Source organism: Pristiophorus japonicus, chromosome 22, assembly GCF_044704955.1.
Source record: "Pristiophorus japonicus isolate sPriJap1 chromosome 22, sPriJap1.hap1, whole genome shotgun sequence".
Classification (NCBI taxonomy): Eukaryota; Metazoa; Chordata; class Chondrichthyes; family Pristiophoridae; genus Pristiophorus; species Pristiophorus japonicus.
Genome location: NC_091998.1, coordinates 8,590,537 through 8,618,208, shown reverse-complemented (window position 1 = coordinate 8,618,208; position 27,672 = coordinate 8,590,537). Strand labels below are relative to the sequence as shown.

General features: G+C 46.0%; 1 protein-coding gene across 1 annotated transcript in view; it reads left to right on the top strand.

Annotated features, from left to right (window-relative positions):
* Positions 1–27,672, top strand: part of ecd (ecdysoneless homolog (Drosophila)) — a 37,422-nt gene that overhangs the window by 8,134 nt on the left and 1,616 nt on the right. The window contains exons 5-12 of the mRNA XM_070865598.1: positions 607–799; positions 3,261–3,389; positions 6,760–6,891; positions 19,060–19,145; positions 22,507–22,613; positions 24,536–24,719; positions 26,323–26,390; positions 27,120–27,340. Coding sequence (XP_070721699.1) covers positions 607–799; positions 3,261–3,389; positions 6,760–6,891; positions 19,060–19,145; positions 22,507–22,613; positions 24,536–24,719; positions 26,323–26,390; positions 27,120–27,340 — 1,120 coding nt within the window. The remainder of the gene's footprint in view (positions 1–606; positions 800–3,260; positions 3,390–6,759; positions 6,892–19,059; positions 19,146–22,506; positions 22,614–24,535; positions 24,720–26,322; positions 26,391–27,119; positions 27,341–27,672) is intronic.

The following is a 27,672-nucleotide window of genomic DNA, read 5'->3' as shown; positions in this document are numbered from 1 at the left end:
CACCTCCTGCTCGGCGAATGTCCTTCAAATTCGTACAACTGATTCTGTACTTTTAAAGTACAGAAAAATATATTTTTTTAAATAGTTTAAACATTTTAAATCCTGTTAAAGAAGGCATGTTTATTTTTAGACCCTTGTAAATTTATTTTTCAAAAAATTAAATTTTTAAAAATTAATTCAATTCCATTTTTATTCATTTGAAATATGTGATTTAAAAAAAAAAGTTATTTTCAGTGTTTTTGGGGGTAATCCCATTCATACTTATGGTGGTTCTATACATACAGAACTCACATGAGTATGAATGGGGATCCCCCTCTTCTGATAGGATGGGCCAGCCCACGTGAGACCAGTGATGCGTACGAAACCCTTACGTTCCTGGGATACATGGGCCTCTACGAAGAAGGCCTTCGCGTAGAGGCCAAGGACCACAAGTCTCCAAACCTCCGGGACCACCGGGTACTTTCGTAGAAATTTTTGCATCGGAGGCATCCGCCCGCGGGAAACCTCCGACCGCAAATTCTGAGCTAATGTTTTAAGTGGGCTGGCCTTGCCGACTTTCAATCTTCCTTTCTTCAGTCTTGAGTGCTTCTCCTTTGTCTCCCACAGCTACCCAGAGAAGATTCACAGTGACCGACACCGAGCTCACTGCTATGTTCCAGCAAGTATCGCTGCAGTGCTGAAACTGCGTCCTGACCTGTTGGCTCCCGCCATCCAGGCCTTCTATCTACGCGATCCGATTGACCTGCGCGCCTGCCGCCCCTTTAAGCTCTTTCTCCCCGAGACCCGTGCCATGACTCTGGTAAGGCCTCCACTGGATGCTGTCGAAACAATTGCACCATCAGACTGGGTCATGGGCAACGTTCCCGTTAAGCTGTGCAGCTTCTGCACAGCTGGCTTTCAAATAGAAAAAAACGTGCACACGCGGGAATTTGAACGGGCCGCACAGCCCGTTAAAGGGGCAGCGCATCCAAAGAAAAATTAAAAGGAACATTGGTCATGGGTCTATAGTAGGTTGTAAATTATCTATAACATTTCTTGCGCAAGTTGAGCATTCCTTATTTGAGCATCACTAAATGTATTTACAAGAATAAATTCACTATAATGATACCAGGGATGAGGGATCTGGAGAGACTGGCAAAGCTGAGGAGGTTCTCTTTAGAGCAGAGATGGTAAAGTGTCAGCCGTGGTTCAGTGAGCAGCAGCTCTGAGTCAGAAGGTTGTGGGTTCAAGTCTCATTTCAGAGACTTGAGCACAAAAATCTAGGCTGACGCTCCAGTTCAGTGCTGAGGGAGTGCCACACTGTCGGAGGTACCGTCTTTCGGATGAGACGTTAAACCGGATCTGCTCTCCCAGGTGAATGTAAAAGATCTCATGGCACTATTTCAAAGATGAGCAGGGGAGTTCTCCCCGGTGGCCCGGCCAATATTTATCCCTCAATCAACATAACAATAAAACAGATTATCTGGTCATTATCACATTGCTGTTTATGGGAGCTTGCTGTGTGCAAGTTGGCTGCCGCAGTTTCTACATTACAACAGTGACTACACTTTAATAGTACTTCATTGGCTGTAAAGTGCTTTGGGGCATCCTGAGGTCATGAAAGGCACTGTATAAATGCATGTCTTTCTAATTGGGGATTTGATAGAGAAATTCAAAATCATGAACGGTTTTGATTGATGTAAATAAGGGGAAAATGTTTCCAGTGGCAGAAGGGCCGGTAACCAGAGGAGACAGATTTAAGATGATTGGCCAAAGAACCAGAGGCGACATGAGGAAACATTTTTTTTAAGCAGCAAGTTATGATCTGGAAAGCACTACCTAAAAGGGCGGTGGAAGCAGATTGAATAGTAACTTTAAAAAGGGAATTGAATAAATACTTGCAGTGAAAAACTTTACAGGGCTATGGGAAAGTGCAAAGGGTGGGACTAATTGCTTAGATCTTGCAAAGAGCCGGAATAGGCACGATGGGCTTAAATGGCCCTCTGCTGTATCGATACTACTATGGTACCATTCTGTTAAACCGAGCTGGAGCGCCAGGCCCTGAAACATCGTGGCGGAGGTGCGGCGAATGAGGGTACGGGGCCCAGGAGAGGCGAGGGCCCAGGTGCAGCACGGGCCAACCCACACTGCGATATGTGTGCGAACTAGGCCCATGCAGCAGAGCTGGTCTCCAGTCGTCCTGGTTAACCCTTGCCACTGGATAAAGCCCTAGCTCTGTCAAGCCCGTGTGGTGGCTGATGTGCAACGGCCACCACACGATAAAAAAATTCACGCACAGGCATCTTCCACTGCTACATTACAGCAGTGACTACATTTCAAAAGTACTTCATTGGCTGTAAAGCGCTTTGGGACGTCCTGAGGTCGTGAACGGCGCTATATAAATGCAAGTCTTTCTTACTGGGGTGCTGATCTTGGCCAGTGCAGTATTAGCAAGGCATTGTCGCTGACCTTGGCCAGGGCAGCATTAGCAAGGCATTGTCGCTGAGCTTGGTGTCCCCAGGCTAATGCAAAGGGGGAAAACCAGTCAGCGCCTCGCTCTTCACCGTAGGGTAGAAATTAATTCTGGCTGGGCTATTGTATAGATGCTTGTTCCTCTCGGGTCATCCTCACTGTTGCGGCACCGTGTTAGAGTTATCTAGAGCTGAGTGGAAAGAATTCCAGTCTGCAGGGACAGGGTTTACCTATCCTATTCCCACTAGCGAGCCAAGGTTGGCTAGTCAATCATCAACTGTGTCCTGGAGTTCTACAGACCATTTCTTCCCCCGCTTTGGCTTTGGTATCCGTTGATTAAGTCCACCACAGAAAGTTGACTTGGCTCCAAACTGATGTTACCTTGGAACCACATTGGTCCCAAGGATGCTCCATTTGCCTCGAGGTGAATAGTTATTAGACAACTGACACGTGTGGGTTTAAGCCCGCACTGTGTGGTCAGCAGGTACCAGAAGCTCCTCACAAAGTTAGCATGATGACTCGGCATAAAATTTGAGTGAATGCCACTAACGTGAGCCACAGCACCAACACATGCCATCCTTACCAAATGCTTGCTTCCCTCTCTGTAACCCGCCAAGTCCTGTGGAGACAACTGGGGAGAGGGGATAAAATGAGAGCTGACACATATATTTGAGGAGATTATATTATAGGAAGCAATTATTAGTTTCTTAGAAGCACTGCACGTAAGCATGATAAATGTGTACTTCTGGCAGAGGAGAGTCGGATGTTAAATGTTCCCTTGCATTTCATTGCAACCCTTCTTCTTTTAGGTGACATTCACAAAATGTCTTTACGCCCAGTTACACCAGCAGCAGTTCGTGCCCGATAGACGCAGTGGTTATACGCTGCCAGCGCAATCCAACCAGCACTTCAAAGCACATGCACTGGGCATGAAACTGGTAGGTAATGTGGAATACCAGTGTTTTAGGATTCCTTGGATGTTCTACCGCTACTTAAAAATAAGTGCCTTCCAACTGGCTTGCTACGGTGAGCAGTCTGGTTATTGTTTGAAAGACTCTGGGATGGTGGGGTGAGTGTGGGGAAGGAACTGGTCAGAACAGACCGTGAATACTGCGTCCAGTTGTGAACACTGAGGCAACAAGGGACGCGTTCAAGCACTGGAGGTGATGCACAAAAGCGCCACGGGCTGGTCGCTGGTGTTAGAAGCCGAAGTTCTGGGGGAAACCCAGGAGAAACTTGGGGGTGGAAATTCGGTGGCGCCCCTGTTGCGGCGTTAACCCAAGCGGAGCGGAAATAGTTTGCGTCGGCTGGGCCCCGGGTTTGGAGCGAGGCACAAAGAGAGGCCTTGGACACCCCTTTTTAGGGCGTTATGCCGGATGAGCAAATGAAAATCCCAAGCTAAACAGCCGGCCGGCCTCACAGTGCACCCAAGAGAGGTTTCTGTGGGGGCAGGGAATTCTGGAAATAGAAACACCATAAACATTCCCAATACACTACTGACGCCACAACAACATAAATCACAAAAATAAAAACAATCACACTGGCCTCAGGTCCACGTTACTTCACTCACTGCAGCTCAGACTGCCAGCTTTTTTCACACGTTGGTCCCACTCGGACGCGCTGCGGGGCACTCATCATCATCATAGGCAGTCCTTCGAAATCGAGTAAGACTTGCTTCCACTCCAAAAATGAGTTCTCAGGTGACTGGACAGTCCAATACGGGAATTACAGTCTCTATCGCAGGTGGGGCAGACGATGGTTGAAGGAAAGGGTGGGTGGGACAGGTTTGCCGCTCGCTCCTTCCGCTCCCTGCGCTTGCTTTCTGCATGCTCTCGGCGATGAGACTCGAGGTGCTCAGCGCCCTCCCGGATGCACTTCCTCCACTTAGGGCGGTCTTTGGTCAGGGATTCCCAGGAGTCGGTGGGTATGTTTTATTTTATCAAGGAGGTTTCGAGGGTGTTCTTGAAACATTTCCTCTGCCCACCTTGGGCTCACTTGCTGTGTAGGAGTTCCGAGTAGAGCGCTTGCTTTGGGAGTCTTGTGTCAGGCATGCGAACAATGTGGCCCGCCCAGCAGAGCTGGTCGAGTCTGGTCAGTGCTTCGATGCTGGGGAAGTTGGCCTGGTCGAGGACTCTTAACATTGGTGCGTCTGTACTCCCAGGGGATTTGCAGGATCTTGCGGAGATAGCGTTGGTGGTATTTCTCCAGTGATTTGAGGTGTCTACTGTATATGGTCCACGTCTCTGAGCCATACAGGAGGGCGGGTATCACTACAGCCCTGTAGACTATGAGCTCGGTGGCAGATTTAAGGGTCTGGTCTTCAAACACTCTTGCTCAGGCGGCCAAAGGCTGCGCTGGCACACTGGAGGCGGTGTTGAATCTCGTCGTCGATGACTGCCCTTGTTGATAATAGGTTATGGATCGGGCGACTTTCAAATTTCAAACAAGTGTTGCGGCTAGCCTCTCCCCGGCGGTACTACTCCGTGCCCACTCAAAACCGGCACCAAATGTCCCGACGGGGTCGCTGGAAGTTCTGGGGTGCTAACAAAGGTGGCAAAACACCGAAAATCCAGCCCTTGGTCTTTTAAGTCTGTAAAGGAGGCGTCTTTCAGGGACAATCAAGATAGTTAAGGGTACAAAAGGGCTAAGTCTAGAGTACTTAACGTTCATTTCAAGAGCAGGATATGGGTTCAAACTGGCAAAAAGCAAATTCCGACCTGATATCAGGAAATGCTTCTTCGCACAGTGATCAGAACCTGGAACAGACAAGAGCAGTGGAGGTAAAAACCCTGGAATCATTTCAGAACCAATTCAGTGCTGCAGTAGTGGCACTAAGGTGCTTCTCGGTGGATGAACTTAGATGGAATTGGATTAGTATTTGAAAAGAATATAAAAGTTACAGGAAAATGGGCCTTCAGAGGAAACCACTCCAGTTTAAGAACTAGCACCAGCACAAGTCCAAATGGCCTCCTGCTATGCAATAGATTCCATGAGGAAAACATCCATGGATCATTAATAGATAAATAACTTATTGATCATCACTCAATAAATTGATTCTTTATTCCTCAGTTTCCCTTTTCCTAATTCATCAGTACCTATTCTGTATTCCCAGGTCTCCTATTATGTCTTCTATTATTTGTCTTTTAAAAAGCTTTTAAACATTTTACGAAGCTCCCTAACTCCCTTCAATAGTGTTTGTGCTTCACATTGAATACCCTTTAAATGGGCTTGGGATTAAAAGAATATGCCAGGGAACGCTCAAATATCAGATTCACAGTCCCTAAGTTGAATTCAAGCATACTTTTGGCCATGTTACTTTAATTTTTAATAATCTGTTCAGCTGCCTCTGCTGTTTGGTTAATGAGCCCTCCAGCAACCTCCGCCCTGGAATTACTGGACGTGAGATAGCCGGGCAGACGATTGAGATCTATCACGGCTAGAATCTCCACCTGCCCAGCTCACAAGCTATGCTTTGCTTGACCACTTCTGGAGCTTTTGGTGGCCAGCTGTCTTTTTAAGATGGTCTGTCTACTGAATTGTATTATTTATTTACGCCATAGGGTTTTTCAATTCTTAACTCTAAATACTCAACCCCATACTAACCATCAGCTGCCTAGGTCCTAAGCTCTGGAATTCCCTCCCTAAATCTCTCCGCCTCTCCACTTCCCTTTCTTCCTTTAAGAACCTCCTTAAAACCTACCTACAAATTTAAGTTGTACAGGGCTAGATCTAGGTTAGACGTCAAGAGATGGTTCTTTTCCCAGAAAATAGTAGACCTCGGGAACAAGCTGTCGTTTCATGTGGTGGATGCAGACTCGCTGAATTCCTTCAAGCGAAACTGGGTTGGTTTCTGGCTGTGGCGGAGATTTAACTCTTGCAGAAGGGAGGTACTGCACGGAATTCAAGGCCAGGGTGATCTCCTGGACTAGTTTCGATCGCCTAGATGGGTCGGAGGAATTTCCCAGATTTATTTTCCCCAAATTGGCCTGGGTTTGTTATCTGTTTTTTTGCGCCGCCCAGGAAATCACATGGTTTTGGATGGGGTGGAGTGTATATGTTGTGACACACAAGGTATCGCAATTGTGTGGGACAGGTTCGATGGGCCAGATGGTCTTTACCTGTCCATAATTGTTCGTATATACCTCCAGGTCATCAGCCTTAACATTTCTTTATGTTGCTTGGTGTTATTTTGGGGTTTTTTGATGACGTTCCTGTGAAGCACCTTGGGACATTTTATTACGTTAAATGCTCTATATAAATATAAATTGTAATTTATATGACGCTCATTTTCTCCCTTTCATTTTCTAGGCCCATGGCTTTGAGATCCTGTGTTCCAAATGTTCGCAGCCCTTGCCTGGTTCTAAAACTGGGAGCAGCATCTCCGGTGACCCCCTTTGGGAAGGATTTCTAAACAGTCTAAAGAAGAATGCCTATTTCAGGGTAAGGACTAAGCTGTTTTCACTCACTGTCTTGTGTATCTTAAGTGATGGCACTGCTGGAGTGTTGTGATGGCACTGCTGGAGTGTTGCAGATGAGCGTGTTCGGTTAAGTTGTGATTGCACTAGAGAGAGTACAGAGGAGATATATGAAGATGTTGCAGGACTGGATAATTTTAGTTATGTGGAAAGATTGGATAGGCTGCGATGGTTTTCTTTGGACCAGAGGAGGCTGAGGGGAGACTTAATTGCGGTGTATGAGGGTCCTGGTAGAGTGGATAGGAAGCACCTATTTCCCTTGGGTCAATAATCAGGAGACATAGATTTAAAGTAATTGGTAGTAGGATTAGAGGGGAATTGAGAAATGTTTTCACCCAGAGGGTGGTGGGGGTCTGGAACTCACTGCCTGGAAGGGTGGTAGAGGCAGAAACCCTCACCACATTTAAAAAGTACTTGGATATGCACTTGAAGAGCCGTAACCGACAGGGCTATGGACCAAGAGGTGGAAAGCTCTTTTTCGAACAGCGCAGACGCAATAGGCCGAATGGTCTCCTTCCGTGCTGAAAGCTTCTATGATTCTAAGTTGAAGTGAATGTTTTTCAGGGGATTTTTAAGGCTGGTTTCACAAGTTCTTAATGATTTTATGAGATCAACTCGGCTGCATTATCCTCTGAGCTAGTGTCTGTGTATAATTCCCCTCCCCCCACCCCGCCCAAGACCAAGACCCCAACCGGTTTTCATTTGTTGAACGGACAGACAGATGTAATGAGCAACTTCAAATTGTGTTGTGCAGACGTAGCATTCGTGCTCCGTGTAGAAAAAGTAGAATCACGGGCTACTGCAGTTTCTAGAACCTAACATGACAGCAGTAACCACACATCAAAAATAAATACTTCATTGGCTGTAAAGCGCTTTGGGACATCCTGAGGTTGCATAAGGTGCTATAGAAATGCAAGTCTGTCTTTGTTTCTAACTGTATTTAAACATGGAGTTCTCAGTGCAGGAGCGGCACTTTTAGCTTCCGGTGAACGTCGAACAACTATCGTCTGCTCTCTCGTCTGGACTGCACTTTTTCTAATATTTCAAAAGTATGTAAAGGTGCACATCAAAATAAGGGATGTTGTGCTGGGAATGAAGTATTTTTCATTTTTGGCAGCCCAGTGACACATCAAGCACTCTTTCTCTTGGTAGGGGTAACAGGATAAATGCCTTTATTCTGTCCCGGCATGAACTCGGGCACATTAGTTACAATCTGCATCTACCCAAGTTAAAGAACATTCGAGTGATTCTTATTTCAAAAAAGAAAAGGAAAAAACCTCCACACAGCAAATTCCTTTTGAAACCTGACAGCCTGTGAATTCCTTGCATAAAACACACATCACGCGTTAAATTCCTTTGTTGCCTCGCCCTTCCCTATATCTGTAACTCTCTCAAGCCCTCCAACTCGCCTCTCTTGCCTCCTCCCGCCAAAACTTCTGCGCTTCTCAGACTTTTCCCCCTCTCCCTGTCCCACCATTGGTGGCCGTGCGTGCTAGAATTCCCTCCCTTAACTCCTCTGCCTTACCATCGATCTCTCTCTCTTTCTCTCTCTCCGCCTTTAAGACCCTCCATAAAATCTACCTTTTCGAACAAGCTTTTGGTCACCGTTCTAATATTGCCTACTTTGTTACATAGAAACATAGGAAATAGGTGCAGGAGTAGGTCATTGGGCCCTTCGAGCCTGCACCGCCATTCAATGAGTTCATGGCTGAACATGCAACTTCATTACCCCATTCCTGCTTTCTCGCCATACCCCTTGATCCCCTGAGTAGTAATGACTACATCTAACTCCTTTTTTTAATATATTTAGTGAATTGGCCTCAACAACTTTCTGTGGTAGAGAATTCCACAGGTTCACCACTCTCTGGGTGAAGAAGTTTCTCCTCATCTCGGTCCTAAATGGCTTACCCCTTATCCTTAGACTGTGACCCCTGGTTCTGGACTTCCCCAACATTGGGAACATTCTTCCTGCATCTAACCTGTCTAAACCCGTCAGAATTTTAAACGTTTCTATGAGATCCCCTCTCATTCTTCTGAACTCCAGTGAATACAAGCCCAGTTGATCCAGTCTTTCTAGATATGTCAGTCCTACCATCCCGGGAATCAGTCTGGTGAACCTTCGCTGCCCTCCCTCAATAGCAAGAATGTCCTTCCTCAAGTTAGAAGACCAAAACTGAACACAATACTCCAGGTGTGGCCTCACCAAGGCCCTGTACAACTGTAGTAACACATCCCTGCCCCTGTACTCAAATTCCCTCGCTATGAAGGCCAACATGCCATTTGCCGCCTTAACCGCCTGCTGTACCCGCATGCCAACCTTCAATGACTGATGTACCATGACACCCAGGTCTCGTTGCACCTCCCCTTTTCCTAATCTGTCACCATTCAGATAATATTCTGTCTCTCTGTTTTTACAACCAAAGTGGATAACCTCACATTTATCCACATTATACTTCATCTGCCATGCATTTGCCCACTCACCTAACCTATCCAAGTCACTCTGCAGCCTCATAGCATCCTCCTCGCAGCTCACACTGCCACCCAACTTAGTGTCATCCGCAAATTTGGAGATACTACATTTAATCCCCTCGTCTAAATCATTAATGTACAGTGTAAACAGCTGGGGCCCCAGCACAGAACCTTGCGGTACCCCACTAGTCACTGCCTGCCATTCTGAAAAGTACCCATTTACTCCTACTCTTTGCTTCCTGTCTGTCAACCAGTTCTCAATCCACGTCAGCACACTACCCCCAATCCCATGTGCTTTAACTTTGCACATTAATCTCTTGTGTGGTACGTGTCATTAAACCTCTGTGAAGCAGCTCGGGATGGTTTTTCTCCATTAACAGTGCTGTATAGATGCAAGTCGCTGGGTTTGTAGTGCCCTATCTTGTGAAACTGAAATAAAACCTTGTTTTATTATCCAGCTGTACAAGAGCATTTGACAAGTAGCGAAACGGACGAATTGCATCTTTTTCTACCTTGGAATTGCTTAAATAAATTGCTGAACTAACTTGATTCTTGCCAGCAGATGACAGTATTGCACTAATTGAATGTTCCAAGTCCCGTTTAGTGATGGGAGTTGTGCAGTCAAACCTGTGTTTGTCATTGTTTGCAGTGCTGAAATATTAATTTGGCCTCCCACTTGTCTGGGTAAGCATAAACACCATCAATAACAATTTGCATTTATAAAGCACCTTTAACACGGAAAACGTCCCACGGCACTTCAGAGGAGAAATGAAGGGCGTGCAGTAGTGAGCGAGTTAGACACAATTGAAAGCATGGTTGAAAAGGTAGGTTTCGAAGAAGCTTTGAAAAGGCAGGAAGTAGCAAGGGGAGGTAGAGAGAGGGTGTTTCAAGCAGTGAGGCTGAGGTGACTGAAGGCTTTGCCATCACTGGTGGTGCTGAGGGATGCCAGATTCAGAGGAGAACAAGGACTAGGGTGCAAGGCTGGAGGAGGTTACATCAGAAATAGGAGCAGGAGCAGGAGTAGGCCATACGGCCCCTCAAGCCTGCTCGCCATTCAATAAGATCATGGCTGATCTTCTACCTCAACGCCACTTTCCCGTCTGATCTCCATATCCCTTGATTCCCCTAGACTCCAAAAATCTATCTATCTCGGCCTTGAATATATTCAGAGACTCGGCATCCACAGCCCTTTGGGGCAGAGAATTCCAAAGATTCACAACCCTCTGAATGAAGAAATTCCTCCTCATCTCAGTCTTAAATGGCCGACCCCTTATCCTGAGACTGTGCCCCCTAGTTCTAGACCCTCCAGCCAGAGGGAAATAACCTCTCAGCATCTGCCCTGTCAAATCCCCTTTAGAATTTTGTATGTTACAATGAGATCACCTCTCATTCTTCTAAACTCCAGAGAGTATAAGCCTATTCGACACAATGTCTTATCATAAGATAGCGCTCTCATTCGCAGGAATCAATCTAGTGAACCTTACAGAACAAAGCCAACTAGAGATTTGTAAATGACAAGGTGTTGAATCTAACCAAGCTGCAGATTCTGTATTTAACCTTTATTCCTGTTGTCATCCAGCGACACCAGCAGGTATTCTCTAACCGGTACAACAATAGATTTTTGTTGGGCATGGGTATCAAGGGAGCAAAGGTGGATAAGTGGACTTAAGGTACAGATCGAATTGAATGGCAGAACAGGGTGGAGGGGCTGAATGGCCTATTGTTCCTACATGTTCCCTCCTCGCCCCCCCCCCCCCCCCCACAAGCTGTTTCTGAATGTGAAATCCCTGAGCCTACAGAATTTTGAGTTGTGACATTCACATTTCCCCCAACAGCCTCCACGATTCCTCAGTAACAGCACCGTAGAAAGTTTTCAATCAGCGAAAGGCTCTTAAAAATGCTAGAATTGGAAAGCACAATTAAAGTCCACTGAAAGGGAAGTCATGTTTGACAAATTTGCTGGAGTTCATTGAGGATGTAACAAACAGGATGGATAAAGGAGAACCAGTGGATGTGGTGTATTTGGACTTCCAGAAGGCATTTGACAAGGTGCCGCACAAAAGCTCACGGGGTTGGGGGTAATATATTAGCATGGATAGAGAATTGTCTAACTAACAGAACAGAGAGTCGGGATAAATGGTTAATTCTCTGGTTGGCAACCAGTAACATAGAAACATAGAAAATAGGTGCAGGAGTAGGCCATTCGGCCCTTCGAGCCTGCACCATCATTCAGTGTGATCATGGCTGATCATGCACTTCAGTACCCCATTCCTGCTTTCCCTCCATATCCATTGATCCCTTTAGCCATAAGGGCCACATCTAACTCCCTTTTGAATATATCTAACGATCTGGCCTCAACAACTCTTTGTGGTAGAGAATTCCACAAGTTCACAATTCTCTGAGTGAAGAAGTTTCTCCTCATCTCTGTCCTCAATGGCTTATCCCTTATCCTTAGACTGTGACTCCTGGTTCTGGACTTCCCCAACATCGGGAACATTCTTCCTGCATCTAACCTCTCCAATCCCGTCAGTAGGGTGCTGCAGGGATCAGTGCTGGGACCCCAACTATTTATAATCTGTATTAACGACTTGGAAGAAGGGACTGAGTGTAACATAGCCAAGTTTGCTGACAATACAAAGATGGGAGGAAAAGCAATGTGTGAGGAGGACACAAAACATCTGCAAAGGGACATAGACAGGCTAAGTGAGTGGGCAAAATATTGGCAGATGGAGTATAATGTCGGAAAGTGTGAGGTCATGCACTTTGGCAGAAAAAATCAAAGAGCAAGTTATTATTTAAATGGAGAAAGATTGCAAAGTGCTGCAGTACAGCGGGACCTGGAGGTACTTGTGCATGAAACACAAAAGGATATTATGCAGGTACAGCAAGTGATTAGAAAGGCCAATGGTATTTTGGCCTTTATTGCAAAGGGTATTGTGTTCCTAACACAGATGAGACTGCACACAGGGATGTTAAAGTAACAGTGACCTCAGTCTTTATAAGACACTCCAGAGTGAGGAACAGGCCTTAGGGGCCGGCTTATATACAGTGCTCCCAAGGGATGCTGGGATCCCTTGGGACTTCAGGGGATGCGCTCCCTGGTGGCGGAACATGGGAGTGCATGCTTTACAGATACACAACCCCCCTCCGGCCCAAAGTCAAAGTGAAAACTATTTACAAGGTGAGGCGGTCAGGAGCCTTTCTTTCCCTGGTGGACCGCCTCAATACAAATGTCTGTTCTGGTGTGTTGGCTGTGCCCTCACTGGGCTGGCATGTTGTTGGCCCTGCAGGGCTGCTAGGTGAGCCTGGCTTTGCTGGGCTGTTGGGCGTGATGGGTTCAATTTCCTGGTCCGGCGTGGTGTCGTTGATCCTTTGGGTGTGTGTTGTAGGCTCGCAAAAGTTGGTGTCTGCTGTGGGTTGTTCAGCGCAGTCTGTGAACCGCAACCTCGTTTGGTCCAGGTGCTTTCTGCAAATTTGTCCATTGTCTAGTTTGACTACAAACACCCTACTCCCTTCTTTAGCTATCCACTTGGGACCATGTCCATAGTTTAGCACATACACAGGGTCATTCAGACCAATTTCCCGTGACACAGTGGCGAGACCATCGTTTACATTTTGTTGCTGCCGCCTGCTCTCTACCTGATCATGCAGGTTGGGGTGAACCAGCGAGAGTCTGGTTTTTAGTGTCCTTTTCATGAGGAGCTCAGCACCCCTGTGAACGAGTGGGGTCTCGAGCGGTAGCTGAGCAGTACTCGGGATAGGCGGGTTTGGAGTGAGCCTTCTGTGACTCGTTTAAGGCTCTGTTTGATGGTTTGTACTGCCCGCTCTGCCTGACAATTGGAGGCTGGTTTAAACGGGGCTGAGGTGACATGTTTGACCCCATTGCGGGTCATGAATTCTTTAAATTCGGCACTGGTGAAACATGGCCCATTGTCACTGACCAGTATGTCAGGCAGGCCGTGGGTGGCAAACATGACCCTCAGGCTTTCAATGGCGGTGCTTCCCGACATTATTTCACATTCAATCCATTTTGAGAAAGCATCCACCACCACCAGGAACATTTTACCGAGAAACGGGCCCACATAGTCGACATGGATCCTCGACCATGGTCTGGAGGGCCAGGACCACAAACTTAGTGGTGCCTCTCTGGGCGCGTTGCTCAACTGACGGTGTGTGACTGGGAGGGGAACGTGGAGGTGGTGGTGTTCCCATGCGCCTGCTGCCCTTGTCCTTCTAGGTGGTAGAGGTCGCAGGTTTGGGAGGTGCTGCCGAAGAAGCCTTGGCGAGTTGCTGCAGTGCATCTTGTAGATGGTGCACACTGCAGCCACGGTGCGCCGGTGGTGGAGGGAGTGAATGTTTAAGGTGGTAGATTTAATGCCATTGTACTGGGTACACTTCAGTCTGAGAGCCCTGAGATAAATACTATCCATTGCTTCATTGTGTTAAGTATGCAGTTTCAGCAATTCAGATAGGCTGAGAACTGTTGTAATTTTTACATTTTAAACTGTACAGGAGAGTATAAGCAGAGTGATAAAAGACCATTCGAGAGCTCAGAGCCCTGGAGTGCAGAAAGGGAATGATAATTAACCCGACCCTATGTAGCTCATGGGATTGTAGGGTGAATAATTGGTAATGGAGCATGTTATGGATGTCTAACAGTGGCTTTACAGCCAAGCATATCAAAGCACCACTTTCGGAAACTTCTCTGTACTGGGTGCCTGTTCATGTATACGACATCCGATTTAATGTTGGAACAGATGAATGTGCTCAAGGAAATTTGCTCTAAAGTTTGCTGCTCTCTAGCTGGTGACAGTGACTTCCTCCAATTGCGAGAACCCTCGAGCTAGCGATTGTAAAACTGGGCAGGAGCACTTCAGCTGCCTCGGCTTGATGCCTGCCAAAGGCTCTGGTGTCGAGCCTGCTTGTGTTTGTATCTCTTGTCAGAGGCACCTCTTGAAACCTGCCTATTGCAACTCCAGTTAGTGCCTTCCAAATTTAAATCCAGTGCTGAAATTAATTTCAATCGATTGCCCGGTGATGGAACTGTTGTCTTTAGCTGCTCTTCACCAAGGACATTGGGAAGATGCCCCACAGAACATGCAGTGCGAGTCAGTGCAGAGCAGGATTGGCCGAGGTCAGAGGTCCCAGCATCCTGGCTGGAGAACAGCACGGAATCGGAAAGCCAGCAAGAGGATAAATAATAAATTGAACTCTCCCACAAGACAGGCAATGCATTAACATCGAAAAGACAAGTTTTATTACATAGAAACATAGAAAATAGGTGCAGGAATAGGCCATTGGGCCCTTCGAGCTTGCACCGCCATTCAATGAGTTCATGGCTGAACATGCAACTTCAGTACCTCATTCCTACTTTCTTGCCATACCCCTTGATCCCCCTAGTAGTAAGGACTACATCTAACTCCTTTTTGAATATATTTAGTGAATTGGCCTCAACAAATTCCTGTGGTAGAGAATTCCACAGGTTCATCACTCTCTGGGAGAAGTTTCTCCTCATCTCGGTCCTAAATGGCTTACCCCTTATCCTTAGACTGTGACCCCTGGTTCTAGACTTTCCCAACGTTGGGAACATTCTTCCTGCATCTAACCTGTGTAAACCCGTCAGAATTTTAAACGTTTCTATGAGGTCCCCTCTCATTCTTCTGAACTCCAGTGAATACAAGCCCAGTTGATCCAATCTTTCTTGATATGTCAGTCCCGCCATCCCGGGAATCAGTCTGGTGAACCTTCGCTGCACTCCCTCAATAGCAAGAATGTCCTTCCTCAAGTTAGGAGACCAAAACTGAACACAATACTCCAGGTGTGGCCTCACCAAGGCCCTGTACAACTGTAGCAACACCTCCCTGCCCCTGTACTCAAATACCCTCGCTATGAAGGCCAACATACCATTTGCTTTCTTAACCGCCTGCTGTACCTGCATGCCAACCTTCAATGACTGATGTACCATGATACCCAGGTCTCGTTGCACCTTCCCTTTTCCTAATCTGTCACCATTCAGATAATAGACTGTCTCTCTGTTTTTACCACCAAAGTGGATAACCTCACATTTATCTACATTATACTTCATCTGCCATGAATTTGCCCACTCACCTAACCTATCCAAGTCACTCTGCAGCCTCATAGCATCCTCCTCGCAGCTCACACTGCCACCCAACTTAGTGTCACCCGCAAATTTGGAGATACTACATTTAATCCCCTCGTCTAAATCATTAATGTACAGTGTAAACAGCTGGGGCCCCAGCACAGAACCTTGCGGTACCCCACTAGTCACTGCCTGCCATTCTGAAAAGTACCCATTTACTTCTACGCTTTGCTTCCTGTCTGACAACCAGTTCTCAATCCCTGTCAGCACACTATCCTCAATCCCATGTGCTTTAACTTTGCACATCAATCTCTTGTGTGGGACCTTGTCGAAAGCCTTCTGAAAGTCCAAATACACCATATCAACTGGTTCTCCCTTGTCCACTCTACTCGAAAAATCCTCAAAAAATTCCAGAAGATTTGTCAAGCATGATTTCCCTTTCACGAATTCATGCTGACTTGGACCTATCATGTCACCTCTTTCCAAAAGCGCTGCTATGACATCCTTAATAATTGATTCCATCATTTTACCCACTACCGATGTCTATAATTCCGTTTTCTCTCTCCCTCCTTTTTAAAAAAAAAAGTGGGGTTACATTGGCTACCCTCCACTCCATAGGAACTGATCCAGAGTCTATGGAATGTTGGAAAATGACTGTCAATGCATCCGCTATTTCCAAGGTCACCTCCTTAAGTACTCTGGGATGCAGTCCATTTGGCCCTGGGGATTTATCGGCCTTCAAATCCCATCAATTTCCCCAACACAATTTCCCGACTAATAAGGATTTCCCTCAGTTCCTCCTTCTTACTAGACCCTCTGACCCCTTTTATATCCTGAAGGTTGTTTGTGTCCTCCTTAGTGAATACCGAACCAAAGTACTTGATCAATTGGTCTGCCATTTCTTTGTTCCTAGTTATGACTTCCCCTGATTCTGATTGCAGCGGACCTACGTTTGTCTTTACTAACCTTTTTCTCTTTACATATCTTTAGAAGCTTTTGCAGTTCCCTGCAAGCTTCCTCTCGTACTCTATTTTCCCTGCCCTAATTAAACCCTTTGTCCTCCTCTGCTGAGTTCTAAATTTCTCCCAGTCCCTGGGTTCACTGCTATTTCTGGCCAATTTGTATGCCACTTCCTTGGCTTTAATACTATCCCTGATTTCCCTTGATAGCCACGGTTGAGCCACCTTCCCTTTTTTATTTTTACGCCGGACAGGAATGTACAATTGTTGTAGTTCATCCATGCGGTCTCTAAATGTCTGCCATTGCCCATCCACTGTCAACCCCTTAAGTATCATTCGCCAATCTATCCTAGCCAATTCATGCCTCATACCTTCAAAGATACCCTTCTTTAAGTTCTGGACCATGGTCTCTGAATTAACTGTTCATTCTCCATCCTAATGTAGAATTCCACCATATTTTGGTCACTCTTCCCCAAGGAGCCTCGCACAGCGAGATTGCTAATTAATCGTCTCTCATTACACAACACTCAGTCTAAGATGGCCTCCCCCCCAGTTGGTTCCTCGACATATTGGTCTAGAAAACCATCCCTTATGCACTCCAGGAAATCCTCCTCCACCGTATTGTTTCCAGTTTGGTTAGCCCAATCTATATGCATATTAAGGTCACCCATGATAACTGCTGCACCTTTATTGCATGCACCCCTAATTTCCTGTTTGATGCCCTCCCCAACATCACTACTACTGTTTGGAGGTCTGTACACAACTCCCACTAGCGTTTTCTGCCCCTTGGTATTCCGTAGCTCCGCCCATACCGATTCCACATCATCCAAGCTAATGTCTTTCCTTACAATTGCATTAATTTCCTCTTTAACCAGCAATGCCACCCCACCTCCTTTTCCTTTCAGTTTATCCTTCCTAAATGTTGAGTACCCTTGGATGTTGAGTTCCCAGTCTTGGTCACCCTGGAGCCATGTCTCCGTGATGCCAACCACATCATATCCATTAACTACTATCTGCAAAGTTAATTCATCCACCTTATTCCGAATACTCCTCGCATTGAAGCACAGAGCTTTCAGGCTTGCCTTTTTAACGCACTTAGACCCTTTAGAATTTTGCTGCAAAGTGGCCCTTTTTGTTTTTTGCCTTGGGTTTCTCTGTCCTCCACTTTTACTCATCTCCTTTCTGTCTTTTGCTTCTGTCTCCATTTTGTTTCCCTCTGTCTCCCTGCATTGGTTCCCATCCCCCTGCCATATTAGTTTAACTCCTCCCCAACAGCACTCGCAAACACTGCTCCTAGGACATTGGTTCCGGTCCTGCCCAGGTGCAGACCGTCCGGTTTGTACTGGTCCCACCTCCCCCAGAACTGGTTCCTATGCCCCAGGAATTTGAATCCCTCCCTGCTGCACCACTGCTCAAGCCACGTATTCATCTGAGCTATCCTGCGATTCCTACTCTGACTAGCACGTGGCACTGGTAGCGATCCCGAGATTACTACTTTTGAGGTCCTACTTTTTAATTTAGCTCCTAGCTCCTTAAATTCGCCTCGTAGGACCTCATCCCGTTTTTTTACCTATGTCGTTGGTACCAATGTGCACCACGACAACTGGCTGTTCACCCTCCCTTTTCAGAATGTCCTGCACCCGCTCCGAGACATCCTTGACCCTTGCATCAGGGAGGCAACATACCATCCTGGAGTCTCGGTTGCAGCCGCAGAAACACCTATCTATTCCCGTTACAATCGAATCCCCTATCACTATCGCTCTCCCACTCTTTTTCCTGCCCTCCTGTGCAGCAGAGCCAGCCACGGTGCCATGAACTTGGCTGCTGCTACTCCCCCCCTGATGAGTCATCCCCCTCAACGGTACTCAAAACGGTGTATCTGTTTTGCAGGGGGATGACTGCAGCGGATCCCTGCACTACCTTCCTTGCACTGCTCTTCCTGTTGGTCTTCCATTCCCTATCTGGCTGTGTACCCTTTACCTGCGGTAAGACCAACTCACTAAACGTGCTATTCACGTCATTCTCAGCATCATGGATGCTCCAGAGTGAATCCACCTTCAGCTCCAATTCCGCAACGCGGTCCGTCAGGAGCTGGAGGCGGATACACTTCCCACACACGTGGTCGGTGGGGACACCGGAGGCGTCCCTGATTTCCCACATAGTACAGGAGGAGCATAACACACGTCCGAGCTCTCCTGCCATGACTTAACTCTGAGATTAACTTAAATTGGCAACAACAGTGCTACAAGTTACTCACTGATATAGAAGAGAAAAAAGAAAAACTACTTACCAGTCACCAGCCAATCACTTACCCCCTTGGCTGTGACATCACCTTTCTATTTCTTTCTACCTCTTTTTTGCCTTCTCCCTGTAGCTGCACAAGCACGCCTCTCCAAGCACCTCTCGCGGCCTTTTGTAGGCCTCTCTGACTCACGGACTCCCGACTCAGCGACGCACCTTCCGAGCTTGCGGCCTTTTATAGGCCTCTCTGACTCACCTAGCAGCTTGATGTGAGGTTATCCACTTTGGGGGCAAAAACACGAAGGCAGAATATTATCTCACCTAGCAGCTTGATGTGAGCAGGTTATGTGTTTGTGTCTGACAGGGAGAGCTGGAGGGTTCGGAACGACACAGAGAATTGCTCCAAACAGCTGAGATTTACTTCCAGCAGTCTGTCAGCAGACCCAAAAGGTACAGTACAAGATATGTGCTCTGTGTGCTTGCGTTAAAATGGACTTAAACTAGCTCACTCAACAGACCAGGGAACACTTTCTGTGTAAATAGTTGTTTTGATGTAATGAATAAAATCAAGACATTGCTTATTAAGGAATAAACTTAATTATTCATTCATATTAACTGCTTCTCATCCGTTTATACTGTAGTTTCCAAGCAGCCGTATTTGCACGCACACTTTTGTTTTGCTGTCACTGTTTGTAGCTCGCTAGCTGGCGACCGTACCTTCCCCAGTCACTGGAACGGAACCAGAAATTCGAATAACAGCCTCACTATAGATGGGACAGTGGGAGCACTTGAGCTGTTTCATAGAAACATAGAAAATAGGTGCAGGAGTAGGCCATCCGGCCCTTCGAGCCTGCACCACCATTCAATAAGATCCTGGCTGATCATTCCTTCAGTACCCCGTTCCTGCTTTCTCTCCAAATGCCTTGATCCCTTTAGCTGCAAGGGCCATATCTAACTCCCTCTTGAATATATCCAATGAACTGGCATCAACAACTCTCTGCAGTAGGGAATTCCATAGGTTAACAACTCTCTGAGTGAAGAAGTTTCTCCTCATCTCAGTCCTAAATGGCTTACCCCTTATCCAAAGACTATGTCCCCTGGTTCTGGACTTCCCCAATATCGGGAACATTCTTTCTGCATCTAACCTGTCCAGTCCCGTCAGAATTTTATATGTTTCTATGAGATCCCCTCTCATCCTTCTAAACTCCAGTGAATACAGGCCCAGTCGATCCAGTCTCTCCTCATATCTCAGTCCTGCCATCTCAGGAATCAGTCTGGTGAACCTTCGCTGCACTCCCTCAATAGCAAGAACGTTCTTCCTCAGATTAGGGGACCAAAACTGAACACAATATTCCAGGTGGGGCCTCACCAAGGCCTTGTACAACTTCAGTAAGACTTCCCTGCTCCTATACTCAAATCCCCTAGCTATGAAGGCCAACATACCATTTGCCACCTTCACTGCCTGCTGTACCTGCATGCCAACCTTCAATGACTGATGAATCATGACACCCAGGTCTCGCTGCACCTCCCCTTTTTCTAATCTGCCGCTATTCAGATAATATTTTGCCTTTGTGTTTTTGCCCCCAAAGTGGATAACCTCACATTTATCCATATTATACTGCATCTGCCATGTATTTGCCCACTGACCTAACCTGTCCAAATCATCCTGCAGCCTCTTAGCGTCCTCCTCACAGCTCACACCGCCACCCAGTTTAGTGTCGTCTGCAAACTTGGAGATATTACACTCAATTCCATCATCCAAATCATTAATATATATATTGTAAAGAGCTGTCGTCCCAGCACCAAGCCCTGCGGCACTCCACTAGTCATTGCCTGCCATTCTGAAAAGGACCCGTTAATCCCGACTCTCTGCTTCCTGTCTGCCAACCAGTTCTCTATCCACGTCAGTACATTACCCCCAATGCCATGTGCTTTGATTTTGCACACCAATCTCTTGTGTGGGACCTTGTCAAAAGCCTTTTGAAAGTCCAAATACACCACATCCACTGGTTCTCCCCTGTCCACTCTACTAGTTGCATCCTCAAAAAATTCCAGAAGATTTGTCAAGCATGATTTCCCCTTCATAAATACATGCTGACTTGGACCAATCCTATCACTGCTTTCCAAATGTGCTTCTATTTCATCCTTAATGATTGATTCCAACATTTTCCCCACTACTGATGTCAGGCTAACTGGTCTATAATTACCCGTTTTCTCTCCCTCCTTTTTTAAAAAGTGGTGTTATATTAGCTACCCTCCAGTCCATAGGAACTGATCCAGAGTCGATAGACTGTTGGAAAATTATCACCAATGCATCCACTATTTCCACTAGCCACTTCCTTAGTCTACATCCCAGAGTACTTAGCAGGCCCTGAGGATTTATCGGCCTTCAATCCCGTCAATTTCCCTAACACAATTTCCCGCCTAATAAGGATATCCTTCAGTTCCTCCTTCTCACTGGACCTTCGGTCCCCTAGTACATCCGGAAGGTTATTTGTGTCTTCCTTTGTGAAGACAGAACCAAAGTACTTCTTCAATTGGTCTGCCATTTCTTTGTTCCCCATTATAAATTCACCCGAATCCGACTGCAAGGGACCTACGCTCCTTCTGACAGCAGACACAAGACATCCAACTCTTTGTTGGAGTTACTGTCGGAGCCACCTATGAAGGGCCCCCTCCCTCGTTTTGATGGTGTGCAGCTACTCCTTCATGGCACATTGCTGCCCCTACACTACCATGTTTCACTGACCGTGAAGCTGCCATTGCCAGCAAATTGACAATGCAAACATCGCTGCAAATTGATGACTTGGAGATGTGGTTCAAGCAAACTCCTCTGATTAAATCACCAATGAAGACATCTGGAAAGGTGCTAGTCTAAAGAATCCGCACCTCTGGGACAAACCTTATAACTCAGAAGGTTAAATTGGTCATGATGCAGAATTATGAACTGCTTTGTTCTCTTGCTAGCTGTGCTTTGTATGTGTGATGATAAATCGCGCCCAGCTGTATTTGCTACAGAAAAGCCCTGAAGGATTACAACAGTGACTGAAAGCCTGGCATATAATTACAGCAATACTTGTGCAGCACGTTTCACATAATAAAAGCAGCTGTACAAGATTTGAGGGAATACCGAGCTGGAAATGGGAAATAAGTTTTACGAGTGGTGACCTGAAGCATAGTCAGAAGGGTAGATTTGAGCAACTGTTTGTAGGTGGCAGCAGATGTCAGCAGGAGGGGAGGGGCATGCAATAGACCAAAGTTGGTTTGAGGATTCTTTTAGTTGTGCTTTTTGACTGTGTTCAAGCAGCGGTCTCCAGACATTAAAGGGGCTGTTGATTTGCTGACCCACTATTTCTGTTGCTGTACATTACTAAAAGAAAAACATTTTCTGTAACTGGGTCAGCATTGCAGGGGTCCCTGGGAGTGCACATCAGCATTGCAAGGACCCCTGGGAGTCTGCGTCAGCATTGCAAGGACCCCTGGGAGTGTGTCAGCAGTGCAGGGGTCCCCCCGCACAGAAAAGTAAAAAAAAAAACGCTACATTCATCTATTTTAACCGATTAATTGTAGTTACAAACTATTTTTAATGATTTACTGTGACTTGATGGAGTATTCATTTAAATCTTATGCCAGCACATTGAAAATATATATTATTCCCATTTGTGTGAATACTACGTCATGTTTTTACATCAACTTTTGGGACATAGTCCCAAGTAAAAGAACATTTCTAATTGTTAGTCATCTTACCAAACTTAATTGCTCATAGATAATCTTTTTTTTAAGTTACATTCACTCTTTCTGGTCTCCTCAGTTCCGATACCTTAAGCCCAGGGGAGCAAATCTTGCAGCTCTTGCAAACGCTGTCCTACAGTGTGGAAGAACTACAGAAGGAAGGGAACAGCCTCCCTCCAGAGGATGGTGAATACATTTGAGTGACGATGTCTGAGATGTTCATGTTACAGAATTTCAGACTGACTGTGCAATATAAATTCGAGGGACGGTACAGGGCTCGGTCAAACCGCAACTTCAATACTTGAGACACGAGGTAGACATTCAAACCCTGGGGGCAGTGTACTGAAGGGCTATGAAGACCGAGATATTGGGAAAGATTAGAGAAACAACTTATATTTTATATAGCGCCTTTAACGTAGTAAAATGTCCCAAGGCTCTTCACACGAGTGTTATAAGACAAAAAAATAAATTTGACACCGAGCCAGCTAAGAAATTAGGGCAGGTGATCAAAAGCTTGGTCAAAGAGGTAGGTTTTATGGAGCATCTTGAAGGAGGGTAGAGAGGTTTAGGCAGGGAGTTCCAGAGCTTTGGGGCCTAGGCAGCTGAAGGCACGGCCACCACGGAATGCTTTAGAGGACAGAATTTGAAGAGCACAGACATCTCGGGGGTGGGGGTGAGGGGGGTGGTTGTGAGGCTGGAAGAGGTTACAGAGATAGGGAGGGGTGAGGCCATGGAGGGATTTGTAAACCAGAATGAGAATTTTGAAATCGAGGCGTTGCTTAACCGGGAACCAATGTGAAACCTGAAAAATGGCAGCTAAAAGGAGGCTTTATTGAGGTGTACAAGATAGTAATCAGCGAAGAAAAGGTAAATCCAAAACATTACTTAAAATTGCAGTAGGACAAGAGCCTCTAGTTCAAACTAGCAAACGGCAGATTTCGGACTGATATCAGGACGTTCTCATTGATCAACCTGTGGTACGGACTCGGGATATTTTAGTGAAGGTAGAAGTGCTGGAATTATTAAAAAAGCCGGAGATTATGATGGGGGAATAACTGTTGGTTTCTCTGGATGAACAGGTCAGGATGGGCCAAATGGCCTTTCTCATCTGTATATGTATTGTAGCTGGTTTGTGGTCAGATGGCGAAATGGCAATATACGTGGGAATGAAATGCAACGCTTACTGCAGTGGGGCTCTTTAATTAAAGCGATGTGATCTGGTAACTGGTTTTGCGGTTGTCCTGACAAGACTTTCGTTGCCAGTAGTACCTGTGTTTACACACGCCTCCAGTCTTGGCTTGCTCAGCCCTTTCTCCTGCCATTAAAAAGGTTGGGCTTGCTCATGTGAAACACACCCTGCCCTCAACACTTTTTAACCCTTCCCATCATCAATGCGAGGATTTACATGAATATCATAGGTAGGCACTTTCTGGCCAATTGGTTAAGTAGGCATACGAGAAATTTTCCTTTGTTAGCCAAGGCATAGAATGCAAGAGCCAGGAGGTTATGCTTGAACTGCAGTTAGGCCACAGCTAGACATACAGTTCTGGTCAACACATTACAGGAAAGATACGATTGCACTAGAAAGGGGACAAAGAAGATTTACGAGGATGTTGCCAGGACTGGAGAATTTTAGCTATGAGGAAAGATTGGATAGGCTGGGGTTGTTTTCTTTGGAACAGAGAAGGCTGAGAGGAGACTTGATTTGAGGTGTACAAAATTATGAAGGGCCTAGTTAGAGTGGATAGGAAGGACCTATTTCCCCTTGCAGAGAGGTCAATAACCAGGAGGCATAGATTTAAAGTAATTGGTGAAAGGATTAGAGGGGAGTTGAAAACTTCTTTCACCCAGAGGGTGGTGGGGGTCTGGAACACTATCAAAAGGGTGGTAGAGGCAGAAACGCTCATCACATTTAAAAGGTACTTGGATGTGCATTTGAAGTGCCGTAACCTATAGGGCTACGGACCAAGAGCTGGAAAGTGGGATTAGGCTGGATAGATCTTTTTCAGCCGGCACAGACACAATGGGCCGAATGACCTCCTCCTGTGGCCAGGCGCTTCACTCCTGTTTGCCCTCTCACCTTGTTTTTGATTCCTTTGCTGACCTAGATGACAGCTGGCTGGATATTTCACCAGAGGAGCTTGATAAGCTGCTGGAGGAGGCCTCTGGAAAGAAACTGCTGAATTCTGCCAGACAGCAGGAGGAAGGGGATTATGATCTGCGTGACGTCACCGAGAGTATGAAGGCTTTTGTATCGAAGGTGTCGTCACATGAAGGTGCAGAGATACCACGGTACGGAACACAAGTATTGTGTATATATACTTAAAAATATTAGTGCGTTTGCAATAATTTTTAGTGAGCGTGTAACGTTGGTCTGTGGGGTGTTATGTGACTTATGGATCGATGTTGGCATTAGGATGGATCCATTTTGACCACAACACTCGCAGGCCAATCAAGATTCCAGTATTGCTCCCAACTAGCCACAGACAAATCAGACTATTTGGGGGAAATTGGATCTTTTTTTAGCTGCCGTGATGTTGCCCCTTTCCCACCCCGCCTCCCCCAAGTCAATCCCCTGTTCAGCAATTTGTCCATTCAACAGACACTGCTCCCTTCCAGACTTTCCTCCCTAACGCCCCTTTCCCAAGTGTCGCACCTTTGCTCCAACACCCCTTCCTTCCTCCCTCCCGTGGCCCTTCCCAGGTGTTCCAACCCCAATTCTTTCGCCCCTCCCAAGTGAGCCCCAGGTTCCTGTTGTGACTCCACTCCTGTAGGTACTCCAGCTCCACTTGCCCCTGGCTCAACCATAAGAGCCAGCTTCTCATTCTACCTGATCCCAAATGCAGCAGCTCGACTCGCCCTCTCTGACTGCAGCCGGTCTCTCCGCTCCCATCTGACTCTGAAGATCGGTGAATGGCTATTAAGTGACCATTTAAATGCAGTTTAAAAAGGCAGCATTGTTTATTTCTTTCAATGCTATGAACGTGCTTTATTAACTGAGTCTATTTAGAATTCTTGCAATGTGATTTGAAAGCTAATTAATATTTAGCCGTCTTTTTGGTGTTTATACAACAATTTCTAATGGATAATTAATCTATTCAATGTTTATGAAAATGATTTTGCCCGTTATGTCCTACAGACCTGATTGTCCTGTGTGACTGTGCATTATCACTCACTGGGTCACTTCACTGCCCCCACACTATCCTTGTTGAGGTCTGCTTGATACAATGCTTTGCGGATTGTATTGAAAAACAGACCACTTGTTTTCCTCATTTTAAGAGTAGGATTACGGGCCCGTTTTATGTTGTCCTTTTAACTGCTTTCTGGTTTGTCTTCCTCCCGTAATCAGTTGGTACAAATACCCTATCATTTGATATACTTCCTGTTATCAAATTGGTTGATGTGCTTAGTAATTGGAGTTATTAACTTAAATTGACAAAATAGCAAACATAGTTTTATTATGTTATAGCTGCTATGGGGATATCAAAAATATATTTCCTGTTTACGTGATCCGAGTTCCTTTGTTCTGTTTTGTCATTCCTTTGTCAAATCTTCCCATTATAAATTCTCATGTCCACTCGCAATGGAAACTGCCTATTTAAATGTCACAGTGTAAATAAACCCTCCCACCAGTGGTGACACTGTAGCATCTATTTTGTAATTCCATGCATATGAGCCAGTACTGCAGAGAAACTCCTATGCTGCAACCAATTCTACTTCTCTGCTCCCCAACTTTCTGTAAAATTCATTATCTATAAATATATAACATCTAAAAGTATTATATAAATATAAGAACAGATTGTATGACTTTAACATGGAGATTGAATTACATCTGCTGTGATATCCTATTTGTGATAAAGCTACACCTTTTCTTCTTTCTCAATCTTCCCGTCAGGTCTTCAGCTACCAACCAAGTCCAATTTGATGTGAACTCCTTCACCAGTGCTTTGGAAAAGATTCTAGGTAGGAATTTAGGCTGATGCTCTGTGCAACAGGGAAGAATCATCCTTCACACTAGACATTTGAGATCACATTTGCCCATTCAGCTGGATGTCAAAGAACATCTACAACAAGAAAAAAGAAAAGACTTGCATTTATATAGCGCCTTCCATGACCACCGGACGCCTCAAAGCACTTTACAGTCAATTAAGTACTTTTGGAGTGTAGTCACTGTTGTAATGTGGGAAACACGACAGTTAATTTGTGCACAGCAAACTCCCACAAACAGCAATGTGATAATGACCAGATAATCTGTTTTTGTTATGTTGGTTGATGGATAAATATTGGCCAGGACACCGGGGATAACTCCCCTGCTCTTCGAAATAATGCCATGGGATCTTTTACATCCACCCAAGAGAGCAGACGGGGCCTCGGTTTAACGTCTCATCCGAAAGACGGCACCTCCAACAGTGCAGCACTCCCTCAGCACTGCACTGGGGGTGTCAGGTTAGATTTAAATGTTTGAGTTCCTGGAGTGGGACACGAACCCACAACCTTCTGACTCAGAGGCGAGAGGGTGCTATCCACTGAGCCACAGCTGACACATTGAAAAGACTGTTAACATTTCAGCTGCATCATCAGAACTGAAACGTAAACCTATCTTTCCACATACCGGCGGACCTGCTTTGTTTTTTTTACATAGTCTTTCCACCTTTATGTTGCATTGACCAACTGCTCTGGCCTTGGTTACAGGGGCGGACTCGGATCAGCTTGATTCTGATGATCTTGGTGATGAGGAGGAAGATTATGATTTATTGGACAGTGATGCAGAGTCTGACACGAGGCAGGGAAACCCAGAGGAGGATGGGTCAGCAGCAAAGACTCTGGAGAATATCCGAGCCTACATGGAGCAGATGGACCTGGAGCTGGCAGGCACCCACATTGGCAAAAGCTTTACTAAAATCGGCGGTGAGGTATGTTAACTGTGGAAAAGGACACACGATTCATATTTGAATTCCTGCAACGGGAGCACAAGATTCTCGCAGCGTGGCACTCGCGGTTGGTACCCGCTTGGGTCACCGGCATTTTTAACACCCTGCCCAATGGTGGCCTACGCATCAAGGGGGCCCAAAAGCAATTCTGTGCCCTTTTATTTTGCCTCGAATGGTAATTTGAACCATAACTTGCACAGGACCAACATTCCCGCTAAGCTGTGCGGCTGTACAGTGGTCTGGAGGTCCCACCCAGGCCGTTCACTGGCTTTTATATGGAAGAAGCTGTGCCTGAGGGAGCTCGTCTCTCACTC